We start from the raw sequence: 25,081 nt of genomic DNA on the forward strand, positions 1-25,081 counted from the left end.
GGCAAAGAAGAAGTAAGAGTGAGCAAGAAAGAGGCAGCAATCGAGAGCAAGACAAGAGAGTGAGAGTGAGAGAGAGAGAAAAAGAGAAAGAGAGAGACAGGGAGAAAGAGAGAGAGAGGGAGGGAGAAACACCTTTTTCTCGTTTTGACTTGAAGCGTGCAACTTGTTTACTCTACATCTATTAATTTGTCAAAAGGACTTAAGCTTCATTTTTTGTTTTATTAACCTCAGGTTTAAGACTCGATATTTTTTTATATTTTTTTAAAAACCAATTCGGGGTTTTCCTTTTGAATGGAAATAATAGTATGACGTTTTCTGGCCAGAATTTTCAGAAAACATCTCTCTCTCTCTCTCTCTCTCTCTCTCTCTCTCTCTCTCTCTCTCTCTCTCTCTTTCTCCCTCTCTCTCTCTCTTTCTCCCTCTCTCGTCGTTCTCTCTCTCTCTCTCCCTGTCTCTCTCTCTCTCTCTCTCTTTCTCTCTCTCTCTTGTCTTGCTCTCGATTGCTGCCTCTCTCTTGCTCGCTCTTATTTCTTCTTTCCATGTCATTCTCTTCCTTCCATAAAAATCTTTTTCTCCCTCCCTCTCTCTTCTCCTTTTTCCCATTCTCCTATTTGTTTACCCGTGGGCTGCCTTCAAAATGACATTAGAAAATATATTCTGATGTTTTCTCCTCCTCATCCTCATCCTCCTCCTCCTCCTCCTCCTCCTCCTCTGATCTGAAAACTTACAATTTGATATTTTTTTGGTCTCATTTACATCATTACATAAGCGCGTCTATCATTTCCTTTTACCTTTCAGACGGGCGCATTTCAATCCCAACAAATATCGAACTGATTGAGCACGATATCAGTACCTACCGAACTAGACCGTGGCCATCGTTAACTCTTAGCCTGACACTGACCAAAAAATGACGTCAAAATGCCAGTCTTTGGCCACAAATAAAACAAATCGTGAGTTGTATTCAATAGTTCAACCAATGAAATAACTTGTTTCCATGAGCTCTACTAACGACAACTCACTAGGCGGTGCAAAAACCAAGCAATGACGTCAAAATGCCAGTCTTTTTTGGTTTCAGTGTCAGGCTATAACTTAACGATGGCTACGAACAGACACGTGCATTATCATTTTTTTTTAAATATCTATATATTATATTATATTATTGATTGTACACGTCGGTAGGTTCGAACTCTCCTCTTGTCTACCGTTGGCTGCTGACCCCTTTATTCCTCGTGAATTCATTACGTGGAGAACTGAAAACATTCAGAAATTTTAGTACTGGATGAACAAGCGTAATACGCTTCACTTCAACAGTCGTGACGTCACTTCCCCCCGTAATGACGCAGAGTAACTTAGTAACTGGCTCTAAACTATCGGAACAATGGCGGACGCCCTTTAGAAGTATTTCTCGGACGAGCATAAAAGTGTATCCATAGGAGAAAAACATAATAAATATGAACATGTTTTGACTTTTATATATTATGATCACATGACATATGAAAAGTTCTTGCCAGCGTGAAGAATAAAAAATACCGATTTTCTTTGTTTAGAACCACGCTGCTCGCCATTGCTGGGCGACGTGACATCAGACTATTGAATCCAATTCGGCCAAGAGTAATTGAGTCACAGTGCCATTACTATATCTTTGTTAGTGACTTAGCATGATAAAAATAGCGATACGAATATATAGTATGCGCTTGGCTAAGAAGCTCATAACATTGTCATCCGGAAGTATAACGGACCAACACACAAAACTGGTTCGAGCCTCTAATTATAAACATGGTTCAATATTATTTTTTTTTTGTGAAACAATTTTTTGGGTGTAAATAGTATTAAACGTCCATTATTTGTTACTTTTATGTGCTGATCACGTTTATCACATAATTTTTAATTAATTAATTAATAGTGAATTCGTTCTCAATTATCATTCAATTTGTTTTTACTTTCAAGGTCTGCCAGTCCCTACTATGGCCTGATGGTGTTAAACCGGAAGGATTTAAATAACCTCTTCCAACCTTTGACCCCCAATGTAGAATTCCACTTAGAAACGCCGTTCCTGATGTACAAAAAAGCTGTGGACGATCCAGAAGATGGTAAGCTTGATTGATTATATTTTCATTTTATATCTCACCTCCCCCCTCCTCCTCTTTATCCTCCTTCTCCTCCTCCTCCTCCTCCTCGTCCTCCCCCTTTTCTCACCTGCTTGTTTGCTTTTTGGTTTTTAGCTGTTTTCCCCCCATCATTTCACTTACTATTGTATCATTTTCTTCTATTTATCTATCTATATGTTTGTTGAGAGTTAATATATTGTTATCTATTTGTTTAGAAGACTGTTTTGTTGGGTTTCTTTGTGATTTTTAAATTTGTTTTGTATTTTTGTGTTTTTTTTTTTGTTTTGTTTTTTTTTTTGGGGGGGGGGGGGTATTTTAAATTTATTTTTTTTTAGTTGGTTTTTTTTTTTTGTATTTTTTGTATTTTTTTTTTTGGGGGGGGGGGGGGGGGGTTTAAAAAATAAAATAACGACCATTTAGAGAACATAATTTTTCAACCCACGTCTGTCTCTAAGTTCACTGTCGTAAAATGAGAGAAGGGATTCATTTTCACAGACAAATCCATTCAGATTCGAAGACAGCTCTTGCAATATTTCTTGAATTGAAATTTTACACTGAAATAATTTGAACTCATATGAGAGACAAAAAAAAGGTAATCTAACCCTATTATTATCCTCTATTTTCAGCTATCTGGGGAATTTGGTTTGAGGACAGGTCAGAATGTTTACGTCTTACAGAAACCATTCAGACGTAAGTACAGTGAAATTAGCATACATCCTGATTGGTTGAATGCAACCACGTGATGTTGATATGTATCTGTGCTACTTTCGAGCCGTTTTTTTCTGTGTCGATGAGTCTGTGAGCAGGTTGAGATTACAGTTTAAAAAAAAAAAAAAAAAAAGGTTGAGATTACAATTGACAATCGTGAATGAAAAATGTAGAACGTTCAGACGGAAGTGACGCATTACTTGCAATGCTGTACCAACGCCTATATATATCTATACAAACCTGCTCGGACAAAACACCCTGGCCTGAAAACTAATTTCAAATATCAACGACAACCAACTTGTCAAAAAAGTTAGCTATAAACTTTATTTTAAAAAAAAACATAAACAACAATACTTTAAACATTTTACACGAGCAGATGACATAAAATGTTTTTTTAATGCTATTTAATATTATTATTATTATTATTATTATTATTATTATTATTATTATTATTATTATTATTATTATTATTATTATTATTATTATTGTTATTATTATTATTATTATTATTATTATTATTATTATTATTATTATTATTATTATTATTATTATTATTGTTATTATTATTATTATTATTATTATTATTATTATTATTATTATTATTATTATTATTAATGATAATAATAATAATGATAATAATAAAAAGAATTAATGATAATGATGTTAATAGTAATAATAATGATAATAATAGTGAAGATAATAATAATAATAATAATAATAATAATAATAATAATAATAATAATAATAATAATAATAATAATAATAATGATGATGATGATGATGATGATGATGGTGATGATGATAATAACAATTCTACGACACGAATATCCACGTACCAAGGGAATCGTAAAAATAAAAATTCAAGTCGATGCGTCATTGATTCTCTCCCTTACCTAAAATGTAAATATGCAGTGGTATAATATCATGTCGATGGTAGCCATGATCCCCGTCAGCTCTCGTCATTTCCTTCCCAGCTCCAGCTACCAAGAGAGTTACCTGCCCTTCCATACTTCTAACTTCTACTGTATTTCTCCCATTTCTAATAGTATAGAGCAAACCTGCCGTGAAAAAAAATATATATAACAGTAAACTTGCAATGGTCGGGCTTGGTGAGTACGTTGTGCCACTCGTATTATTTACTGGCAGGTATTTTTCTTAAAGACCAGGGAATTGGTGGCGTCGAGTCGATAAAGGTATTTCGGCCAATTTATGGAGCTATCTCAGTCATTTTAGGATTTTCCACCTGCGCACGTTGGTTCTAATCTTGCTGAAAGAAGTATGTAACACAATAGTAATAATAATAATACTGTGTAATACACGCACCTAGTGGTAGGACGGTGTACCCATGTACTTTTGGTGAGTGATTATTGGAAGTACATGTATACTGGTAGGTATTGACCGGCCCTTTAGATGGTGTCACTGTGTGCTTTCGTCATTTTGGGGATGTTAGTAAGTATGGATTAAGGGGGTTGTTATAAATGGTTTTCAATTAATGAGGTTTGACCATTTTTGAAGTGCCTAAGATAAAAAGGTTTTTGATTTTTTTTTCTCGTTTAAAAAAATATTTATTTATTTATCCATTCATTCATAGATTTTGTAAACAGTGATAGAGAATCTAATTGTTACCCATTTCTTATAAACGAAGTACTGCGACTCACTCAAAATCAATGCTTTCTTTGGATCATCATCTTGTTAGAATCTCTTTTGTAAATTATAATTTAGCTCTAAGGAGTAGACCTGTCTGTACTGTCTGGTAAACCATCTCCTTGTTTGTGCAAGACAGTCATAGTCATAGTATAGTATAGTCATAGTATAGTATAGTATAGTCTAGTCATAGTATAGTATAGTATAGTATAGTATAGTATAGTATAGTCATAGTATAGTCATAGTATAGTATAGTATAGTCATAGTATAGTGTAGTATAGTCTGTCCAGCGAATTAGGCTTTCAGTGCTTATTTTGCTGATCTAGGGTAAAGATAATTCTTTGCAGTCATCTCGGTTTGATGGGTGGGGGGGGGGGGGGGGGTGACCCTAGCTGTTCTATGGTTGAATACATACACTGGAACTATAGGTAGGTCCCCTCAGATTTTCCACACAAACAGATTTGATATGTAATACAGATTTTTAAAACTCAAAATTGTCCGAATTTGAATTTTTTTCCATCTAGATTAGATTTTTTTTTATTGAAACAAAATTTAGGTGAAAAATATCATTTTTATTAGAAAAAATATGTTAGCAAACTTAAATAAGGTATTTTGTGTAGATGCAGATTATTTTTCTTGAAAGTAATTTTATTTGTTTGTTGTTGTTTTTTCCAAAAACAGATTTTTAAAGAACTGCCCCCTGTAGTAGCTAATATGTATTGATATTTATATCAGATATTTTAACTATTTATTTTCCACAGTGTGTTGAAAGAAGTGGCGGGACAGGAAGCGGACAGCACGGAATCAGACAGCGGCTACTTTAGTGGGAAATTGGGAGCCACCGCAGCTGGTGGTGGTGTTGTTATCAGTGGAACGGGTGGAGGAGCAGGAGTAGGAGGTGGTGGTGGTGGCGGCGGTGGTGGTGTTGGAGGTCCAGGAGGCCCTGGGGGTCCAACGGGAGGGGGTGTCAAGCCACCAGCACCAGGCATGAATATCCTCAGTTTGCTCAGTAACGCTCAGAACAAGTATGAGGTAGGTTTTTTTTTGGATGATTTAACAAAATAAAAAAAAAAACTTAATGGGGGCGAGACTGAATATTTATATAAAGTTTTCCCACATCTTCTCTGATGAAAAATAACTATAGAATTACTCTTAAAAGATGTGACCCACCTCCTCAAACGGACTGTGTCGGTGAAAACGGATTGTGTCCGTGTGATTTAGGTGCTCATTTTAAAAATTTGTTGTCTTTTCTTTTGTTTTTTTTTTTTTTATTTTATTTTGATTAGTTCTAGAATGATTAGTAGTCGTCAGTTTTGATTTATCGTTAAAACTATGAGACTTGGTATAAATGTTTGTGTTTTCTTGTTATTTTTTGTTGTTTGGTTTTCCTGTCAAGTTCAAGAGGTTTGACAATAATTGCTTGATGTCCTGTAAATGGGATGCTAGTCCATTACATACATATTAACTACCCTGCCATTCAAACAGACCTACATACTCAACAACTGATGGATGGTCAGGTGGGTCGAAAAAGTTCTCAGCCTTATGAGGCTCATTTTTATGTAACTCAAGTTCTCTACCACTGAGCCACCAGGCTCCTTGCCTTGCTAAATATAATGTCTGTATACTTTTTAATCTTCCATCCACCCTACCAGCAAGAGCATGGAGCATCTCAAGACCAAGGGTCAGAGCCTAAACCCATCACCCACGCCAGCGGTCAGTACAAAATAAAGTTTGTTGATCATAATAAATCGTCCATTTATCATCTGATTAATTTGGCAATGTCAATAGTTTTATCTGATGGATGCTTTCTTTTTTCAGCTAAAAATAATTTAAGAGTGAAAACATTTGATGAGAGAAGCTTTGCACGAAATATTTTCATAGACTTACTTACTTACTTACTTATCCAAACCAGCAACCACCTGAGCTCTAGCCCCTCGGTCTTAAATATTTTCATATAATATGATCCTTATGAGGAAAAACTTTCAGGCCTTTTTGATTTTAGCAAGAGGCATCCCTGATCTCAAATTCTATTTTAAGCCTTTCGCTACAGTTTGATTCATCACAGGATTAGAAGAATTTTTAAAATCTTGATAGTTTGCAAATGAGTTTTCAGATGAAGATAATTTTTAAAAACTTGAATTTAAATTCTTTAAACTGTTTATTTTCAATTGCTATGGGTGGATTCATTAAGATTGTTTTGTATAAAATCAAGAAATGTCCTTGAATTCCTTTTCATTTATTACTGAAGAATCTAGTCACTGTTTCACAATTTGGATTTCGTTGAATTAAGTTTTGAACTCTCTCCTTACCGATCATTTTCAGCATTTTCCCAAAATGGCAGACGTATCTAGCAGAAAATTGCTTTTTTTTAAACTCAAACAAGCTCTCTACAAAACAACATTATGTTCTTATTAATTAAACAAAGATGATTCTTAAAGTTTGTGATGTACAAAATAAATCTGAATTTTTTTAAAATGTATTTTGTGTCGTAACAATCAAACGTGACGATTTTGCTGCAGGTGGTAATGAAAGGGTTAAGGAAGATCTAGAAAAGACGTTTTTAAATTCTTAATTGTACTTGTACTCATATGGATTCTGTCTCCTGATGATGATCAGTAGAACTTTAACTTAGATATTTATATAATCAAATAAAAGCAGGGACCATAAAACTTACAGAACGTTTGGTTTTGAAATACCTGCCCGACCCAACTGATCCCTGTCTCCCATATCATTGACAGCAGGTGATGCCTCAGGAATGTCCCAAATCTCCTTGGATGAACTGTTCCGAACCGTCAACAAGCACCAGGCCAAGGCTGGTCTAAGAGATAGTTCTACGGCCACCAGCAACCAGCGTCTTCCACGGAACCCTCCCTTGGGAAGGTATGTGTCTTCATCTAGTCAATCATTTTATAAGTTGGATTGATCTTTCTTTTCTTTTCTTATTTTATAAATCCAACAAGACCCAGCTTCTAAAAATCTCATGGCAATGGAATGATATATTTAATATATAGATAGAACGAAGATGGCGTCACTCAAGCCTTTGTTATTGTATTTTGCCATCCACGTTTGTGAGTGATTCTCACTAACTGGGTGGGGATCCTAACCTCCCATAGTGGGCAGGGAGGTACATACTGTGTCTTCTATCCCCTGATATCTGTTATCCAGCATGCTTTCTGTCTTTGTCTCGGAATGAGATTACTTGGTTTTGTCCTGGCACTGGCCGGAATCCTAGCTGGGAGGGAAACAGTCAAATGCAGTTATTGTTTTGGGAGATGATATTTTTTTCCTTGTAAATCATCTCTCTGTTATGTATTATTATTTTTATTTTGAATGTATAATGTAAGCATTTGAGTGTGTTCCTCTTTGTTGGATTTTGTGCTTGTGTCTGGATGAGACTTGTAGGTGATTTCAAACTAAGTACATTGGTGGTATGCTCTTGGAATCTACATCTGATCCCTATTTGTTCTCAATTCCCCTTTGTCTTACTTTTTCTTGGGTGCTTTAATTGTAATTCTAGAACTTTTTACTATCCCATTTTCTTCCTTTTTACTGGCGCTGATATAACCTAAATGTGTTGCAAGCGCCGTAAAACCCTTAAAAACAACAAAACAAACAATTCTCACTAAACTGTATCAACCACACTATAAACGTTCATGGTTACACACAGTTTTGTGTGTTGGTCCGTTATACTTCCGGATGGCAATGTTATGAGCTTCTTAGCCAAGCGCATACTATCTATAGATTGAGATATGTAGCTGGTAAGGCACCTGTGGAATTTTTTTTTTTTTGAATAAGAGAACACTGCTTAACCAGTGGAATTTTGTGAATATCTATTTTTGATAGGTCGAGGAAAATGAAATGCCTTTTCCTAACGGCATATCATTGAGGTGCCTAATAGTCGGTTTTGACCTTGTGACCTAATTTAGGTCCTTTTGTGAATCTACAAAACCAGTCCCAGCTTCTCTAATTTTATCAATATTTTTTCTCCTTGAAATTCAAAACAGGAATCAGCAAAAGTGCTAAATATAAAATAAATGCTTCTAGATTTTACTTAGCAATAATCTATCACTGAGACTGAGCAAGGGGAGATAATTTGAGTCTGGCTCGTAAGGAAGTCTCAGGCTTGATGTACAGATTAGGTGCACTTCTTTCTCCTGTTTGCAATAATCCTTTTTCTTTGTTAGTGCAACCAAAGCCAAGATCTGTAATCAAGCCAATTATTTTACTTTTACTGGTGATGAAATGAACTGAAAAGAGTTACAAGCAAACAGACAATCAAGTAATTATTAAATTATGTTTTAAGTTCAAATTTAAACTTGATGCCATGTTGATATATTGGATGATTATACTATTTGCTACGACTGAAGACTAATTTTGATTTGCTATGTTAGTCAATGTGTCTCTCCCAGGTCTATATCAGTGTCCGAGGTGGAGGCCCAAGCGCAGGAGTCTAAATCTGCTGGGCCTCCCAAACCTCAAATGGCCACTGGACCCCCTGTTCCCATCCCTGCCTCGGCCAACACAACTCCACAACAACAGAAGCAGGAAGATGGCCGACACCCGATACTGCGAATGATCTCTTCAAAGACTTTGGAGGAAATAGAACGTCAACACAGGGAAGAACACCAGAGGGCTACGGTAAGAATTTACTTCAGAGCAGTTAGGTCTGTGGAGTCGGGAGTTGATCCCCATTTCTCTAGCATGAAACATAACTATAACTATAGCATTTTATATAGCGCAAATCCACTAAACGTGCTCAAAGCGCTCTACAAGGGGTCCCTGGCCAACAGCAACTCTTAACATGTAGGACGGAACATGACGCCTGTTAGGCGATATTACATTACAGAGACAACGCTGTTAACGGCCAGGTACTCATTTTACACCCTGAGCACGGTGAGAGAAAGTGAGTAAAGAGCCTTTTCCAAGGGCTCAACTATGTGCTGAGCGAGGCTCGAACCCACTAGACCACATACCCGCATACAATAGCAAATTCTTGCCACCCTTTTGTTAGAAAGCTTGTCAATTGCAAAGTACTTTCTCCTAGATCTAACAGACCCAGCAACCCAATCAGTGCTGTGTGGACAGGGGTGGGAGAGTGATCAGAAAAAATTAACTTAACGATTCGATTATGTTCTAGGCCTTAACGATCGACCAATGACGTGGAAGAAAACTAAGATGTGTCCTAAGGCAACTCCACAAGACTCCGGCTTTGCGCGTTGTTGACGTGCAAATAGTGTGTAGACTCTCCAATGATGTGTAGTTTCAACACTCATTTTACACTCATTCACTCAATCGTGCGAGCTCAAATAAATATAAAATTTATCATATCATTTATTCACTATTAGGCTTTTATCTATTATCATGCAAAAATGGGCAAAATACATTATAACAATTTGAAATAAACTTGAATAAAATTCACGTAATGGGAGAACGTGAAGAAGATTCCATTTTCATTCTGCATTGATTGTGACTAACCTAACGGGGGATCCAAATTCTGCACACGTCACTTCAATGAGTGCGCGTAGGTGACCTAAATTTTTATTTTGACACATCGCACCAGTCGACTAAGGGAATTATTAACTCTGTAATTTTGGCTTCACTTGCGATAGATCTCAGTACCTTTGCATGTGAAACTTGTTCTCTACCCACTGAGCTATCAGGACCTGCAATAATTACCTAAGGATTCTCTTTTCTTTATCTGTGAGACCCCATTGGTTGGGAGCTATATCTAACAGTCTAGCCATAGCTGCCAATCCTACCGGAAATTGCGGGAGACTCCTGCATTTTTAGTTCGTCTCCCACCCGTCACACTGATCTCCCGCATTTAAAAAAAACTTTTAAACTCAATTGTTGGTCATTCTAAAACTGTCTCAAGTCATAGTGTATCTTGATATCAAGTATGTTTAGTTTATTAGTAGTTGCCAGAGACCTTCATGGATGGAGATTGTTTGTGTTCTAAGTGCATGTGCAGGCTAATTGTAATTTCGCTTAAGAGTGCATTAATTCAACTATACTTTGCCCAAGATACAACCTGATAGGCTGTCAGTCTTTTGAAATGTAGATTTATACATTTATGAATCTCCCTGATTTTTTTCTGAATCTCCCTGATTTTCTGACCAAAACTCCCTCTTAATAAGCTTGGTGGGTTGGCAGCTATGGTCTAGCAATGTTGAGAATCATCAATGACTGTATGATTGACAATCTTAGTTAAATTATGGGAAATTTTCATCTGTAGAAAATAATGGACTTTTATTTTATTTGACAGGAGACTGTGCCAGGAAGTTCTTCGATCCCAGCCGAGGCCAAACCTGCTGCAGGAAAGTCTTCACGTTCCCCAGGGGGAGCCACAGATGGTGCACCTGTTGATTTAATGTCTCTGTTGGGTCAAGGTCAAGCAGGTGGGTTTTGGAAATACTAGGATAAGTCAGCTTGTAGTTGAGGCTTCTGGTAGGGACTGCTCTCTCTCTCTCTCTCTCTCTCTCTCTCTCTCTCTCTCTCTCTCTCTCTCTCTCTCTCTCTCTTTTTTTTTTTTTTTTTTTTTCAAGTAGGCCTTTGAGTATTAATAGTATTTGCCTTTTGTGTTACCTATTGTCTTTGTATGTGTAGCCTTAGATTATGTGCGCTACATAAATGAATTATTACATATTACATAGTGTATATGCGGATCTACGCTCTTGAGATTAAAAAAAAAATTCTTAGTCTTCATGAAAAAGAGAATAGTAATCAGTGTCTCCTGCTTTACAGAACAGTACTTTGACCTAGAGAGGGCTGAATCACACAATACTCTTTAGATAGCTCTTACACCAAACTTTTTCTTTTTTAAAAATGATGATGCTAAAGTAGCACTCATGGGTGCCAGTTTTCCGGTTCATGCCGGAGCTCCGGTTTTGCGATATCTCAAAGTCAAATACCTCTGGTTTCAGTGTTTTGAGTAAAATAACCTAATAGCATCGGTAAAAATTTGAAAACGTGATTCAGCCACCTTTTCAGTGTATGGAGGTAGATTTGTGCCGTGAAACTGGAACTCTCTTTGGTCAAGGCCTCGGCCTGTCCAACCCCGTGTTTACAGCCTCGACCTTTCTAATGGTATAAAAACGGTGATGAAATAAGAGTAAAGTTTAGGCCTCATTTTCAGTAGGAACATTTTCAGGTTTGGCAAAGTGTCGACATTTAAGTTTCAGGTTTCAGCACTTCATCCTGCTGGCACCCATGGTAGCACTGGAGAAGAACCCAAAATGTTATATTTCCACACACACATTTTTCATAGATGTAGTAGTTGGATCTTTATGGGGTTTTCTATCTTTGTTTTGGAGTAAATTTTAATTTTGCCCAGGCCCTGGCTGGAAACCTCTCTGGGAGGGAAATAGTCTAATGTGAGTAAAAATGAGGTGTTTTTTTTTATGAGAGATGTATTTTTTTTTCACTGTAAATCATCTGAGTTACTGTTAGTATCAGTAACTATTCAAGTGTCTCCCTTTTGTTAAGCAGAGATTCCATGCCATTGTCAGTCTGAGACCTTTGGGTGGGGTTCCTGACCTCCCACAGGGAGGTACTTACTGTGTCTTCTATCCCCCTATGTCTGGGTGGGGTTCCAGACCTCCCACAATGGGCAGGGAGGTACATACTGTGTCTTCTATCCCCCTATGTCTGTTTTCCAACATGCTTTCTGTCTTTGTCTTGGAATGAGATTACTTGGTTATGTCCTGGCCCTGGCTGGGAGGGAAGCAGTCAAATGTACAGTTAGTTTTGTAGTTTTATGAGATGATATTTTTTTCCTTGTAAATCATCTCTCTGTTATGCATTGTATTATGTTTTGTTTATGTATTATATATGATTTGTAAACATTTGAGTGTATTCCTCTTAGTGGGTGCCTTCGCTTGTTTCTGGATAAGACTTTTAGGTGATCTCAAGCTAAGTAACTGATAGTGTACCCTATTCCCATCAATTCCCCTTTGTCTGCCTTATTCTTTGATGCTTTAATTGTAATTCTAGAACTTTTTACTATCCCATTTTCTTCCTTTTTACTGGCGCTGATATGACCTTAATGTGTTGCAAGCGCCGTAAAACCCTTAAAAACAAAAACAAAAACAGTCTGAGACCTCTGGTGGTCTTAGGCTGAGCACATGTGTAGATCTCTGTAGGCTGAGCACATGTGTAGAGCTCTGTAGGCTGAGCACATGTGTAGATCTCTGTGGGCTGCGCACATGTGTAGATCTCTGCTGGGATTTACGTAGAATTATTCCTCTCTGTGTGTCTCTATTTTTTAGGCACCTGTGACTCGAGATTGTTGAATTTTGTTAAATTATGTCCTTTGTGTTGTTGGTAACATCTTTTCTCAAGTGCTGAATTGTGTAAAACTGAATTAGTAGTAGTAGTAGTAGTATCGTTCGGCTACACTTCTATGTTCAAGGTATCAATCCAGGTTCGGAAGTCATCATCACATTTGTTGATGGTTTCAAATCCCCCTTCAAGTTTTGTCTCTGTGCAATCTAGTACGAGGTGGTTTGCATCTTGTGGTGCTTGGTTGAACTTTGGGCATGTTGGTGATTCTTGGAGCCCCCATTTGTGCATGTTGGCAGCTGTTCTTGTATGTGTTGACTGTAGTCTATTTGCAGCTACCCAGTATTTTCTTGAAACTGAACTTAAGTACTAGGATCAGACACATGTCAGTCATCCACACCTCGAGGGCTCATACTCGTCTGTATCATTGATTATTGGAACTTTAGATTATTTTTTAAAAATTATTATTAGTTTATTGTTATTTGTATAATTTTGATTATAATTCTTTTATTCAATATTGAAAATTATTTCTGAAATCCTCCTTCCAGAATCTTCCCATCCAATTCCCATCCCCTTATCGAGTGCAGCACCCTCTGTAGGTGACCTTGAACACAGTATGTCGTCCATGACCTTGCCAGCCATGCCGGATGCCCCCCTGGCAGACGCAATCCACGGATCCGGAGACCGGACTCGTAAGGACAGCACCAGCGGGGTCTCCAACCTTCCCATGCCTGCCTTCCTCAAACCCAGTGACCTTGACCCCAGTTTGGCTTCAAAATCATCCATTAGAACAGTAAGTATTGGCTTATTACTAATGATAATAATAAGTTATTTTGTTCACAAGTGAGTAACAGTCGTAGAGATGCTTTCATACAGATTTAATCCGTAAACACAGAAATATATTTTATCAGGCCAAATTTGACCATATTTGGATTTTTCTGTCCAGATTCAGATTTTGAAACCACATTTTTCAATGATAATTGGTGAAAAAGTGTTACCTCACTCAGGAATGGATCTCATTCATTCAGATATTCATCTAACAACCTGAAAAAAAAATAACAGGAAATAAGAAGTTAACCATTAGCCAGTTGATTCTCTGACATGCTTGGGTCAGGCTTGCTTCAAAAAATATATTCAAAGCATTTCTAATGAAACAGCTTTTCTTTTCAGCTGAATCCATTTTTAGAAATAAAATAATTTATAGACGAATGGCATGTTGTAAGCATCTTGAAAATATGCAGTCGTTTTCTTTTTCATAACTAGACTGGCCTTTGCGTCAATACCAAACTGATCCTCGACAAGCTCTATCAGGCCTTGAGTTTTCAAAAGACTAAAAGTTAATTGCAATAACATTATTTTTATTAATAGAGATTAAAAACAAGCAAGAGGAATTGTTTTTTTTTTTTTGTTTTTGTTTTTTTTAATAGATGGAGATATTTGAGAAAACTGGCTAAAACAATTTTTAATAAAAGGAAAACAAAAGAGAAAGAAGGCTTTACTTGAGTAAAGATAATGTAAATTAAGAGTAGTCTTCCTTTCTTATCCAAACGAACCATCAGCTAATATTTTGCCCATCGTTCAGGATTGTTTCATAGCCAGACTTTAAAATAAATAATTAAATAGTAAAAATTTCTTTTTTAAAAAGTAGGCATGAAGTGTCTTGTATGAAATGGATCATGGTGAAGCTTTTGAAGATGCGCTATAGAAATGTGCATATTTATTTATAATTGTATTGAAATATACCTCTCAGGTCTTGAAAGGACCATTGACTCATATGGTAAGATAAGGTTTCTTTTAAGTTCATTATTATACTAAAATTTACCGTTATACTTGCAGACATTTACACATGTTTTTCTTTTGACTGTTCTTAAATACATATTAAAAAATAAACAATTTTGTTGTTTCTATTGTTTTTAATGTTGATCAAACATGAAACATCTGAAAAGTATTATGAAATAGTGGAAGACAAAGAAGAAAGGAAAAAAATTAGCCTGCTTCGACTGATTAATTTTTATTTTTTATGTGAATTTTTCTAGTCTATTTCTTTCTTCTTTGTCTGGCACTTGACACCCATTTTAATTTGACTCCAGTGATCCATAACATCAAATAACATTGTTTTCTGTCATTTCATATTCATTATAAATCTAAGGAGACAGTGTCATTGTGAATGTCCTGTTTATGGTTTGAGACAAATGCTTTGCCATCTGAGTTGTTAGGACCCCCCCCCCCCCCCCCCCCCTTCTTACACACATAGAAATAAGGTTCTAGTTGAGAGCTCAATCAATGGCAGTAAAAACAACACAATTTATTCACTCAACCCTAACATCGACTATATCTGTGGTATACCCGGGGTTACTTGTACCCCATGCCTATTTATTACATTTTTCTGAGATAAATAATAGGCGTAGTATCAAAGCTAATGTTCTTAATTTTTACATGTTAATGGTAGTGGAATAATAATATCAATGCACATGCTCATCTTTAATACATTTCTTTCCAGTTTTGAAAAGTAGCAAAAATCTCGCATGGGTGTACGATCCGATAGTGATGTCGTTTCTTCTTCTCTTTACTAGCCTATCCTGCTTCTTTGGTTTGTGATTGTATTTTTGACAGGGGATATTTTTTTTCTGTAAATCTTCTGCCTGTTTGTTCTTGGTTATTTATAATTTAGCTTATGATATCTTTAGGTTATGATTTTGATTTACATTTGTACTATTTTTGTTAGATTGCTTGTTTTTTTGTTTCAGCGGTCTCTCATATAACCTCAATTGTGTTGGAAGAGACCTAAAGCAACAAACAAACAAAAAATAGCAAAAATCTCTAGGATTGAGTGAGTTAGTGGTATTGAATTAACACCACCATTTTTTTTTTAATAGAAAAGGAATGAGCTGAACTCAGTGGATCAACTCTTAGCTGGTGAAATGATAAATCTTTTGTTATACTATTGAATTTCATTGTTGATATGTTTTTAAGAACGACCAAAACAAAAAAAGATTGTCATGGTATTTTTGTTTTGTTTCTGTTTTTTAATTTTTTGTTGTATATTGTTTATGTTTTGTTTTTTGTTGTTGTTTTTTTTTTTTAAAGCCCTTCTGTATTTGAAAACCTCCTACCGTGTGTACTCTGTCATTTCATACATTTTAGATTACAGCAAATGGAAGGAATTCAAGTAAAAGTCCATCAAATGCTCCGTTCCTCACACCACAGGCTTTTGCAGGTAGGCAAATATCACACAAGATGATTTTTGAAAAGAAATTGTGTCGTTTTGTTTTTTTGTGGGGTTTTTAATTTTTTGGGAGGGGGGGGGGGGGGTAAAATTAATGTTTGCCTTATTTATTAGTTTGATAATTTGATGTGTAAATTATTGACAACAGTCATCACCTCAATGACGACGCATCCTTCTTGTTAGCTTGCCTTGCCATATTTTTGTTTTTCTTTAAAATGTTAATTTCTACTAATTTGAAAAAGCCCCAACGCTATAAAAATTATCTATGTATTATCTGAAAGTAGTGAAAATGAACATATACATACATCATACATTTAAAAAATTATTTATAAAAATATGAAACACATTTTTTTTTTTCCAAATGTTCTCATCAGACTTAGTATCTTCATCAGCGACTAAACCCGAGCCTGCATCCCCCGCCATCATCCGGCCCACCCCCATCCTTTCATCCACCCCTGCTAGTGTCGGATTGGCACCTCTCACCAAGGAACAGCTACAGCAAGCTCTTTTACACATGGTCAAGGTATGCTTATGTTCCATCTTGGATTATAACTTAAAGCAGAGTTACATCAGTGGTATTAAGCAAAGAATCTGATGTAATACGCTTCATCAGTCGTAACGTCACTTCCCTCGTAATGACGCATAGTAACTTAGTAACTGGCTCTAAACTATCGAACGATGGCGGACGGCTTTATGAAATATTTCTCCGACGAGCATAAAAGTGTATCCAGTGGAGAAAAAAAACATTATAAATCTGATCATGTTTTGACTTTTACACATTCTGATCACAAGACATATTAAAAGTTCTAGCCAGCATGAAGAATAAAAAGTACCTATTTTCTTTGTTTAGAACCACCATTGACTCATATGGTGACGTGACATCAGACTATTGAATCCAATTAACACAAAGTATAATTTTTTTGAAAGGAAAAATAAATGTAATTATCTTTTCTTTATTAATTTCTTTCTTTCGTTTAAAGACAAAATCAGTCGGTGTCAATCGTATCTTGATTTTGTTTTTTTACCATTTCCATTTGCATGTTGTTTTGTATCTCTCTATCTTTGTCTATTGTTATAGATGTGAGTACTTAGTATAATACACCACTTTAGATGAGTCGACTTTTTGGGTATTGTATTTTAAATGCAAGGCTTACACACACACACATATTTTATATATTGGTTTGTTGTGTGTTGTTGCTTGTTGAAGACTTCAACAAGCAACAACACCTGGGTGGGGATCCTGACCTCCCATAGTGGGCAGGGAGGTACATACTGTGTCTTCTATCCCCTTATATCTGTTTTCAAACATGCTTTCTGTCTTTGTCTTGGAATGAGATTACTTGTTTTTTTCCTGGCCTGGCCGGAGTCCTAGCTGGGAGGGAAACAGTCAAATGCATAGTTATTGTTTTGGGAGATGATATTTTTTTCCTTGTAAATCATCTCTCTGTTATGCATTATAATATTTGTTATTTTTAATGAATAATGTAAGCATTTGAGTGTATTCCTCTTTGTTGGATTTTGTGCATGTGTCCGGATGAGACTTATAGGTGATCTCAAACTAAGTACATTGGTGGTATGCTCTTGGAATCTACATCTGATCCCTATTTGTTCCCAGTTCCCCTTTGTCTTACTTTCTCTTGGCTGCTTTAATTGTAATTCTAGAACTTATTACTATCCCATTTTCTTCCTTTTTACGGGCGCTGATATGACCTTAATGTGTTGCAAGCGCCGTAAAATCCTTTAAAAAAACAAACAAACAAAAGCAACAACACACAACAAACCAAAGTCATGTAACACAGTCCTGAAACATGGATGTAGACTGACTCCAACATTGTGATAAATATTACAATAATAATTCACTCCATTGTCACATGTTGAGCACTATTTGTACCATATTTGTATCCGACACGATTTTATATATATATATATATATATATATATATATATATATATATATATATATATATATATATATATATATATATATATACACACACACATGATATTGTCTCACAAACTCCATTGTCTTGTACACATGTGCAAACATTTTTGTGAGGGGGGGGAGTTGTCCTTTTTTCTCTTCTAAAAAGAAGGGAAAAAAAACTGTTGACCTTTAAACCAAGCATAAATGAATTTCTCTTAAACCACAAACTTATGATTTTTATGGTTTAACTATGGATGACCAAACAGCAGTAGCGCTGATTCGACTCTGCTTTCAACGAAGCCTGAATTCCATCACTGTTACTAATCTCCTGGTGAAAACAGTAAGCTATTTAAGTCAGGCTACAGTTATGAAGTGTCATTTTCCTGTATCTTATCATCACTACGCATTGGTTGGCAGGTCTGTATATGAATCAAATCAAACAAGTTTATATAAATATTTCCAACAATAGGATTCAGTAGTCAGATGTCATGCCGCCCGGCAACGGTGGCCATCTTGGTTCTAAACAAAGAAAATCATTACTTTTTATTCTTCATGCTGACTAGAACTTTTCATATGCCTTGTCATCAGAATTTGTAAAAGTCAAAACATGATCAAATTTATGTTTGTTTTTTTTCCCTCTGGAAACGCTTTTTTGCTCGCCGGAGAAATATTTCATACGGGCGTCCGCCATTGTTCCGATAGTTTAGAGCCAGTGTTACTAAGTTACCATGCGTCATTAGGAAGGAAGTGACGTTGACTGTTGAAGAGTATTACCAATATTTATCATTACATTATCCTTATTTTCTTTTTCTTTTTTCTCCCAGAACGACGAGGACTTTGTTAGTCGTGTGCACAAGGCTTATCTGGACAGCTTTCAACCTGGAGGTGGAATGAAGTCGTAGGCAACGGTCATTTGAAATTAGTCATTTTTGAATGAGGGTCGCTCACTCACTCACACACACTGATATAATATATAGCTGGATAGACAAAAGGATGGATAGATGAATTCATAGTTCTTGATTTTGATGAATGGGTAATTGATTGATGGTAGAAAGGGGCAGACTGATAGAGATGGTTTTAAGTGGGTATACGATTTACTCGATGGTTAACAAATTCAAATAGACTGGACAGATAGATTTACAATGTAGTGAACAGAGGCTTATAACAGACTGGACAGATAGATTTACAATGTAGTGAACAGAGGCTTATACTTATAAGAGATTTGATTGATAGATTTACAATGTAGTGAACAGAGGCTTATAGACTTGTCTGATAGATTTACAATGTAGTGAACAGAGGCTTATAACAGACTTGACTGATAGATTTACAGTAAGGTGGGCAAAAACTTACAAAGACTGAACAGATAGATTTACAATAGTGTAAATAGATAAATTTACTTTTGAAATAGACTGGGAAGATTTACATGGTGTTCAAATAGATTCACATTACTATGAGATATTCACAATAGAGTAAACACATAGATTGACAAGAATGGACTGGTAGAAAAAGACTATAGTTTTAATTGATAGACCAACAGATAAATGGACAAATAATATGTTGAAAAATGACTGAAGACGAACAGTTTTGATTTTGGATGTGTTAAACAGACAGATAAACTACTATGACAGAATGGCTTTGACAAACAGACTAAATAAGATCAAACCTGACTTTGTCATGATAGGTAGATAGACAGAGAAATAAAGATATGAATGACATGGTGGCAATCTTAAAATGATAAAAATTAGATTGACTCAATCATCTTAGGTGGGGTTCCTGGCCTCCCATAGTGGGCAGGGTGGCACTTACTGTGTCTTCTATCCCCCTATATCTGTTTTCCAATTTGCTTTGTCTTTGTCTTGGAATGAGATTACTTGGTTTTTTCCTGGCCCTGGTCGGAGTCCTGGCTGGGAGGGAAACAGTCGAATGCATAGTTATTGTTTTGGGAGATGATATTTTTTTCCTTGTAAATCATCTCTCTGTTATGCACTGTATTATGCTTTCTTTATATTATATATGATTTGTAAAACATTCGAGTGTGTTCCTCTTAGCAGGAACCCGTGCTTGTGTCTGGATGAGGCTTTTAGTTGATCTCAAACTAAGTACTTTGATAGAGTGCTTTTGGAATCTACACCTGTTTCTTATTTGAACCAATTCCCCTTTGTCTTCCCTTTTCTTGGGTGCTTTATTGTAATTCTAGAACTTTTTACTATCCCATTTTCTTCCTTTTTACTGGCGCTGATATGACCTTAATGTGTTGCAAGCGCCGTAAAACCCTTAAAAACAATAAAACAAGACTCAATCATCAAATTGTGTCTGGTCATATTTTGTTTGCGATTCTCTGTCATCGGGACACTTGGCTTCATATTAACACTGAAGTCTCGAGTAAATTGGAGACACTGTAATCAAATGATGTATAGAGTGTTAGGTCTTATCCAGCTACGTATTTGTGTGTGAGAGAGTGTGTTTTTGTATGTGTGAGTGTGTTTGTGTATGTGTGATTGTGTGTATGTGTGAGTGTGTGTTTGTGTATGTGTGAGTGTGTGTGTGTGTGTCCAGTGGGTATAGTTAGAATGTTTGAGATTTTTGAGCGTGCTAAATATGAGTTTCTACACAAGCTGCCATTGTTATAATTAATGTGTTCACGACCCAATCATCCAGACGTTGCATTTATAAGAGATTTACCCACGTACACATCAATTCAAGGTTTGACGGATTGGAAATCGATGGATGGATGTGTTTGGAAAGTTTCTTTATATTTGGGGATGGCATCTTTCCGTTCTGATCCTCTCCGAGTCTTGTTTCTTTTCTTTTTTATATTTTGATTTATGCTATGTTTTGTTTGGATCATTTTTTAGGTCTATTAGGTTTTTAGTTATAACAAATTATTTCTTCTTTCTTAGAATGAGAGATAGGTTTTTTTTTTGTTTTTTGTCTTTACTCCTTTTATTTTCATAATTTAAAAAAAAAACAACGGCTTCAACTTTGATACGGTGTAAGAGGAAGTCGTCACTGCTTTGTAATTAAATTTGATGTTTCTGATTTGATGAAAAAAATTGGAGTTTGAATTGACAAGGGCTGGTGTTGTTGTTTTAAAATATAACATTTCAACATAGTCAAGATTTGGGTTTGCCTTGTTGAAGAATGAGTAATGAGTGTAATTTATAACAAGCTATTGATGATTGTCAAATTTATGCCCATATTTTTTTGTCAATGGAAATTTAATCGTACACATCAACGCTGGTGCTTTAATATTTATTCTCAGCTGTAACATTTTCATTTCATCGTCTTGCCAGATGCAATCCTTTTTTTTTTAAATTTTCTCTCTGATTAAGATTTTCATGGCAGAGTGTTTGTAGCTTTGTGTGAATATTGAAATCCTGAGTAGATCGTTACATGCTCAGTATGGCAAAATGATTGGTGAGAGTTTCAGGGCAGTCTCGGGTATCGAATGTTAAAGTATCCTCTTACTGTGGTAATCTCAATAAGTCTGAGTTGAATTGAAAAGAGGATAAATAGGAATTGTTAGTTTAGTGTTTGGATTTTTTCAGTTAGGATTATATTTACCTGTGTGATATTGATGAATAATGATAACATTGCTTCGAATTATTGTACATACATTAGGAGGTGAGAGAGAGAGAGAGTTTGTTTGTATGATTGTACAGTATAACCTTGTTATACCACCACCTTTTGGACTCTGCAAAGTTGATGATATATTAAATTTTATCATGACGAGGGTCTGGATAGCTCAGTCGCCTTACAATCAATGAGATGGGGATCGACCCCTGGTGGTCTAGAGATTTTCTGACTCCCCTCCGGCTGACATCCAACCCATCATTGATTGGGTTGCTGGATCTATTAGATATGGCAGAAACTGCTTTGAGGTAGACTAGAGTCCTTTAAGATGAGTGGCATGCAGTATCCATTGTACATTGAACATTGTAGAAACTGGGATGGAAGTCAGGCTTCTCGAGCCTTGTGGCCTGTGAAGGACAACTTTCTATAGTGACTTGGATACAGTCTGTACACTGTTGGTGACGACCACCTGAGCTCTAGCCCTTCGGTCTTGTGCCATGACGTAGAAGTTAGACGTCTTTTGTAGTTGTTCCAGGTGACTATAAAGTGTGTTACTGATGCTTGGATTTGGTGGGAAGTGAGGTTGGTTGCATCAAATAGGGCAGTATAGCAAGGTTTCACTGTGTGTCCGTCGTTGATAAGGAGATGTTTGTATTGATATTAAGGTTATGTTATACATAGTCATACACTGGTGGGAACTGATGACTGAGGGCAGAAAGAATAGGATGGGCATTGAGACATAGAAATAGTCACATGAGACAGGGGGGGGGGGGGGGGATTGAAAGCATAAAGGGGATTGTCACATGTTTGTGGAAGGATGAATGAAGCATGAAGAAGGGATTGGGATAAAGTCATAGATACAGTCACATGAGAGAGGGAGAGGGGGGGGGGGGGGGGGCTGGATGATTGAAAGCATAAAGGGAATTGAGACATAGGTATAGTCAAATCGGTGGGGACAGACGAATAAATGCATAAAGAAGGGGACATGAATGAAGACATAGATTTAATCCAGTGGATGGGGACGGATGAACGTAAGTATAAAGAAGGGGATAGGAAAGAAGACATAGATATATGATAGCCAAATGGGTGGGGACGGATGGATGAATGCATGAAGAAGGGGACGGGCATGAAGATCTGGACATAAATGAATGCATAATGAAGAGGATAGGAATGAAGACATTGATATAATGCAATGGACGAATGAAAGCATCAAGAGGGATAAGGGAAAGAACATGTTGATGTTCATAGTCAGTGGACGAAATTGGGTTTTGAAAAAGATAAACCGATGGGAATGAATGAGAGAAGGGCATAATGAACAAGAATTGTGTGAATGGAAATGTTTCATGTCACCCATAGTTGTATTATAAAACGTATCTTGCCCATTGTTCTATGATGGAATGTAATTATTTAATGATGATTTTATCTTGTTGACAATACCCTGGACAGTGGGTACACCTAGTATTGAAGCCAAATAGTTATAGTGTGTGTTTTAATTTTGTATGTAGGGACTCTTGTATGGATGGGACTGAATTCAGAAATGGCTAGGATGATTTGGATTAGATTCGGTTTAATTATTTTTAAATTTTATTTCTTATTTCTTCTTCTTCTTTTTCTTGCTTCTTTCTTCTTCTTCTTCTTCTTCTTCTTCTTCTTCTTCTTCTTCTTCTTCTTCTTCTTCTTCTTCTTCTTCTTCTTCTTCTTCTTCTTCTTCTTCTTCTTCTTCTTCTTCTTCTTCTTCTTCTTCTTCTATAGAGTGGTGATGATGATGATGATGATGATGATGATGATGATTTCATGCATGAAAGCTTCAGTTGACTTCTATGATTACCAGCATGTTGATATAAATGTTGGAAGGTCTGATGACAGCAAATTATCTATTTGAAGATGGCAACATTCAATCATTCACCAGTTCACCAGATTGTCTGATGCCGACTTCTAGACTTCTAGGCCTAAATGAAGGCTTGGTGCATACTAAGCTGCTAGAAGTAGAAGCTGTGGACAGTAAAAAGTATGAACAAAAGTGAACATTACTAACTTCAGAAAAGAGCGAAATACTAAACACAGAAAATTTCTTGCATAAAATGCTTTTTCCGCCCAATAACAATGTTTTTAGATTATGTAGGGTTTTGAGCCCAACGTGCTGGGTGGGGATCCTGACCTCCCATAGTGGGCAGGGAGGTCACACTGTCTTCTATCCCGTTATATCTGTTTTCCAACATGCTTTCTGTCTTTGCCTTGGAATGAGATTACTTGGTTTTGTCATGGCCCTGTTCAGAGTCCTGGCTGGGAGGGAAACAGTCAAATGCATAGTTATTGTTTTGGGAGATGATATTTTTTTTCCTTGTAAATCATCTCTCTGTTATGTATTATTAAATTTGTTATTTTTAATGTATAATGTAAGCATTTGAGTGTATTCCTCTTTGTTGGATTTTGTGCTTGTGTCCGGATGAAACTTATAGGTGGTCTCAAACTAAGTACATTGGTGGTATGCTCTTGGAATTTACATCTGATCCCTATTCGTTCCTAGTTCCCCTATGTCTTACTTTCTTTGGGTGCTTTAATTGTAATTCTAGAACTTTTTACTATCCCATTTTCTTCCTTTTTTACTGGCGCTGATATAACCTAAATGTGTTGCAAGCGCCGTAAAACCCTTAAAAACAAAAACAAAAACGAGCCCAACGTGTTGCATGTTAAGTTGTTTTTTTCTGAGTGGTTCCATTCATTTTTTTTTTCCATTATCAAAGTATCCACACAGCTGGCTATCCATCATTGCCTTCCACCAGGGCCTCACTCATACCAATAATATATGTAAATGTCACACAGTCCCTAAGGAGACGGTGTCATTGTCCCTTTCTCTGTGGCTTTCTGTCCTCGTCCAAGAGTGAAGTGACTTGGTTTTTGATGAAGATCTTTCTCTGGGTGAGACAGTCATGATGATGTGAGTTTGCTTTTCTTTGAGAGATGACATTTCCTCGGTAAATCATACATCTGACTCTGGGTGGGGTTCTGGGAGGTACTTGCTGTGTCTTCTATCCCCCTGTACCTGTTTTCCATTATGCTTTCTGTCTTTGTTTTGGAATGAGATTACTTGGTTTTGTCCTGGCCCTGGCCGGAGTCCTAGCTGGGAGGGAAATAGTCAAATGCATAGTTATTGTTTTGGGAGATATTTATTTTCTTGTAAATTATCTCTCTGTTATGTATTATTATATTTGTTATTTTCAATGTATAATGTAAGCATTTGAGTGTATTCCTTTGTTGGATTTTGTGCTTGTGTCCGGATGAGACTTATAAGTGATCTCAAACTAAGTACTTTGACGGTGTGCTCTTGGAATCTACATCTGATCCCTATTTGTTCCCAGTTCCCCTATGTCTTACTTTTTCTTGGATGCTTTAATTGTAATTCTAGAACTTTTTACTATCCCATTTTCTTCCTTTTTACTGGCGCTGATATAACCTAAATGTGTTGCAAGCGCCGTGAAACCCTTAAAAACAACAAAACATACATCTGACTGACTGTGTATCCTTGGCATTAGGATTTAACTTATGGTCTTCCTTTTGCCATTGTCTGTACTTCGAGTACCCTTGTGGGTAGATTGCCACCTCTATCTGTTTGTAACT

General features: G+C 36.3%; 1 protein-coding gene across 6 annotated transcripts in view; it reads left to right on the plus strand.

Moving 5' to 3' along the window:
• LOC144974675 (uncharacterized) overlaps positions 1-20,442 on the plus strand; it is a 127,782-nt gene extending 107,340 nt beyond the window's left edge. The window contains exons 3-14 of one of the 6 annotated variants that reach the window (XM_078917779.1): positions 1,948-2,090; positions 2,735-2,798; positions 5,222-5,492; positions 6,113-6,173; positions 7,202-7,340; positions 8,870-9,098; positions 10,726-10,858; positions 13,289-13,533; positions 14,491-14,517; positions 15,885-15,957; positions 16,341-16,489; positions 18,715-18,919. In XM_078917779.1, coding sequence (XP_078773905.1) covers positions 1,948-2,090; positions 2,735-2,798; positions 5,222-5,492; positions 6,113-6,173; positions 7,202-7,340; positions 8,870-9,098; positions 10,726-10,858; positions 13,289-13,533; positions 14,491-14,517; positions 15,885-15,957; positions 16,341-16,489; positions 18,715-18,792 — 1,612 coding nt within the window. In that variant the 3' untranslated portion in view covers positions 18,793-18,919. Of the gene's footprint in view, positions 1-1,947; positions 2,091-2,734; positions 2,799-5,221; positions 5,493-6,112; positions 6,174-7,198; positions 7,341-8,851; positions 9,099-10,725; positions 10,859-13,288; positions 13,534-14,490; positions 14,518-15,884; positions 15,958-16,340; positions 16,490-18,714 lie in introns of all 6 variants that reach the window. The other 5 variants (XM_078917776.1, XM_078917778.1, XM_078917777.1 and 2 more) reach the window with 5 other exon arrangements.
• The last annotated feature ends 4,639 nt before the right edge of the window (positions 20,443-25,081 follow it).

This window comes from Berghia stephanieae, chromosome 6 (assembly GCF_034508935.2).
Source record: "Berghia stephanieae isolate SIO BIC M18660-M18661 chromosome 6, UCSD_Bste_1.3, whole genome shotgun sequence".
In the NCBI taxonomy this organism is placed as follows: Eukaryota; Metazoa; Mollusca; class Gastropoda; order Nudibranchia; family Aeolidiidae; genus Berghia; species Berghia stephanieae.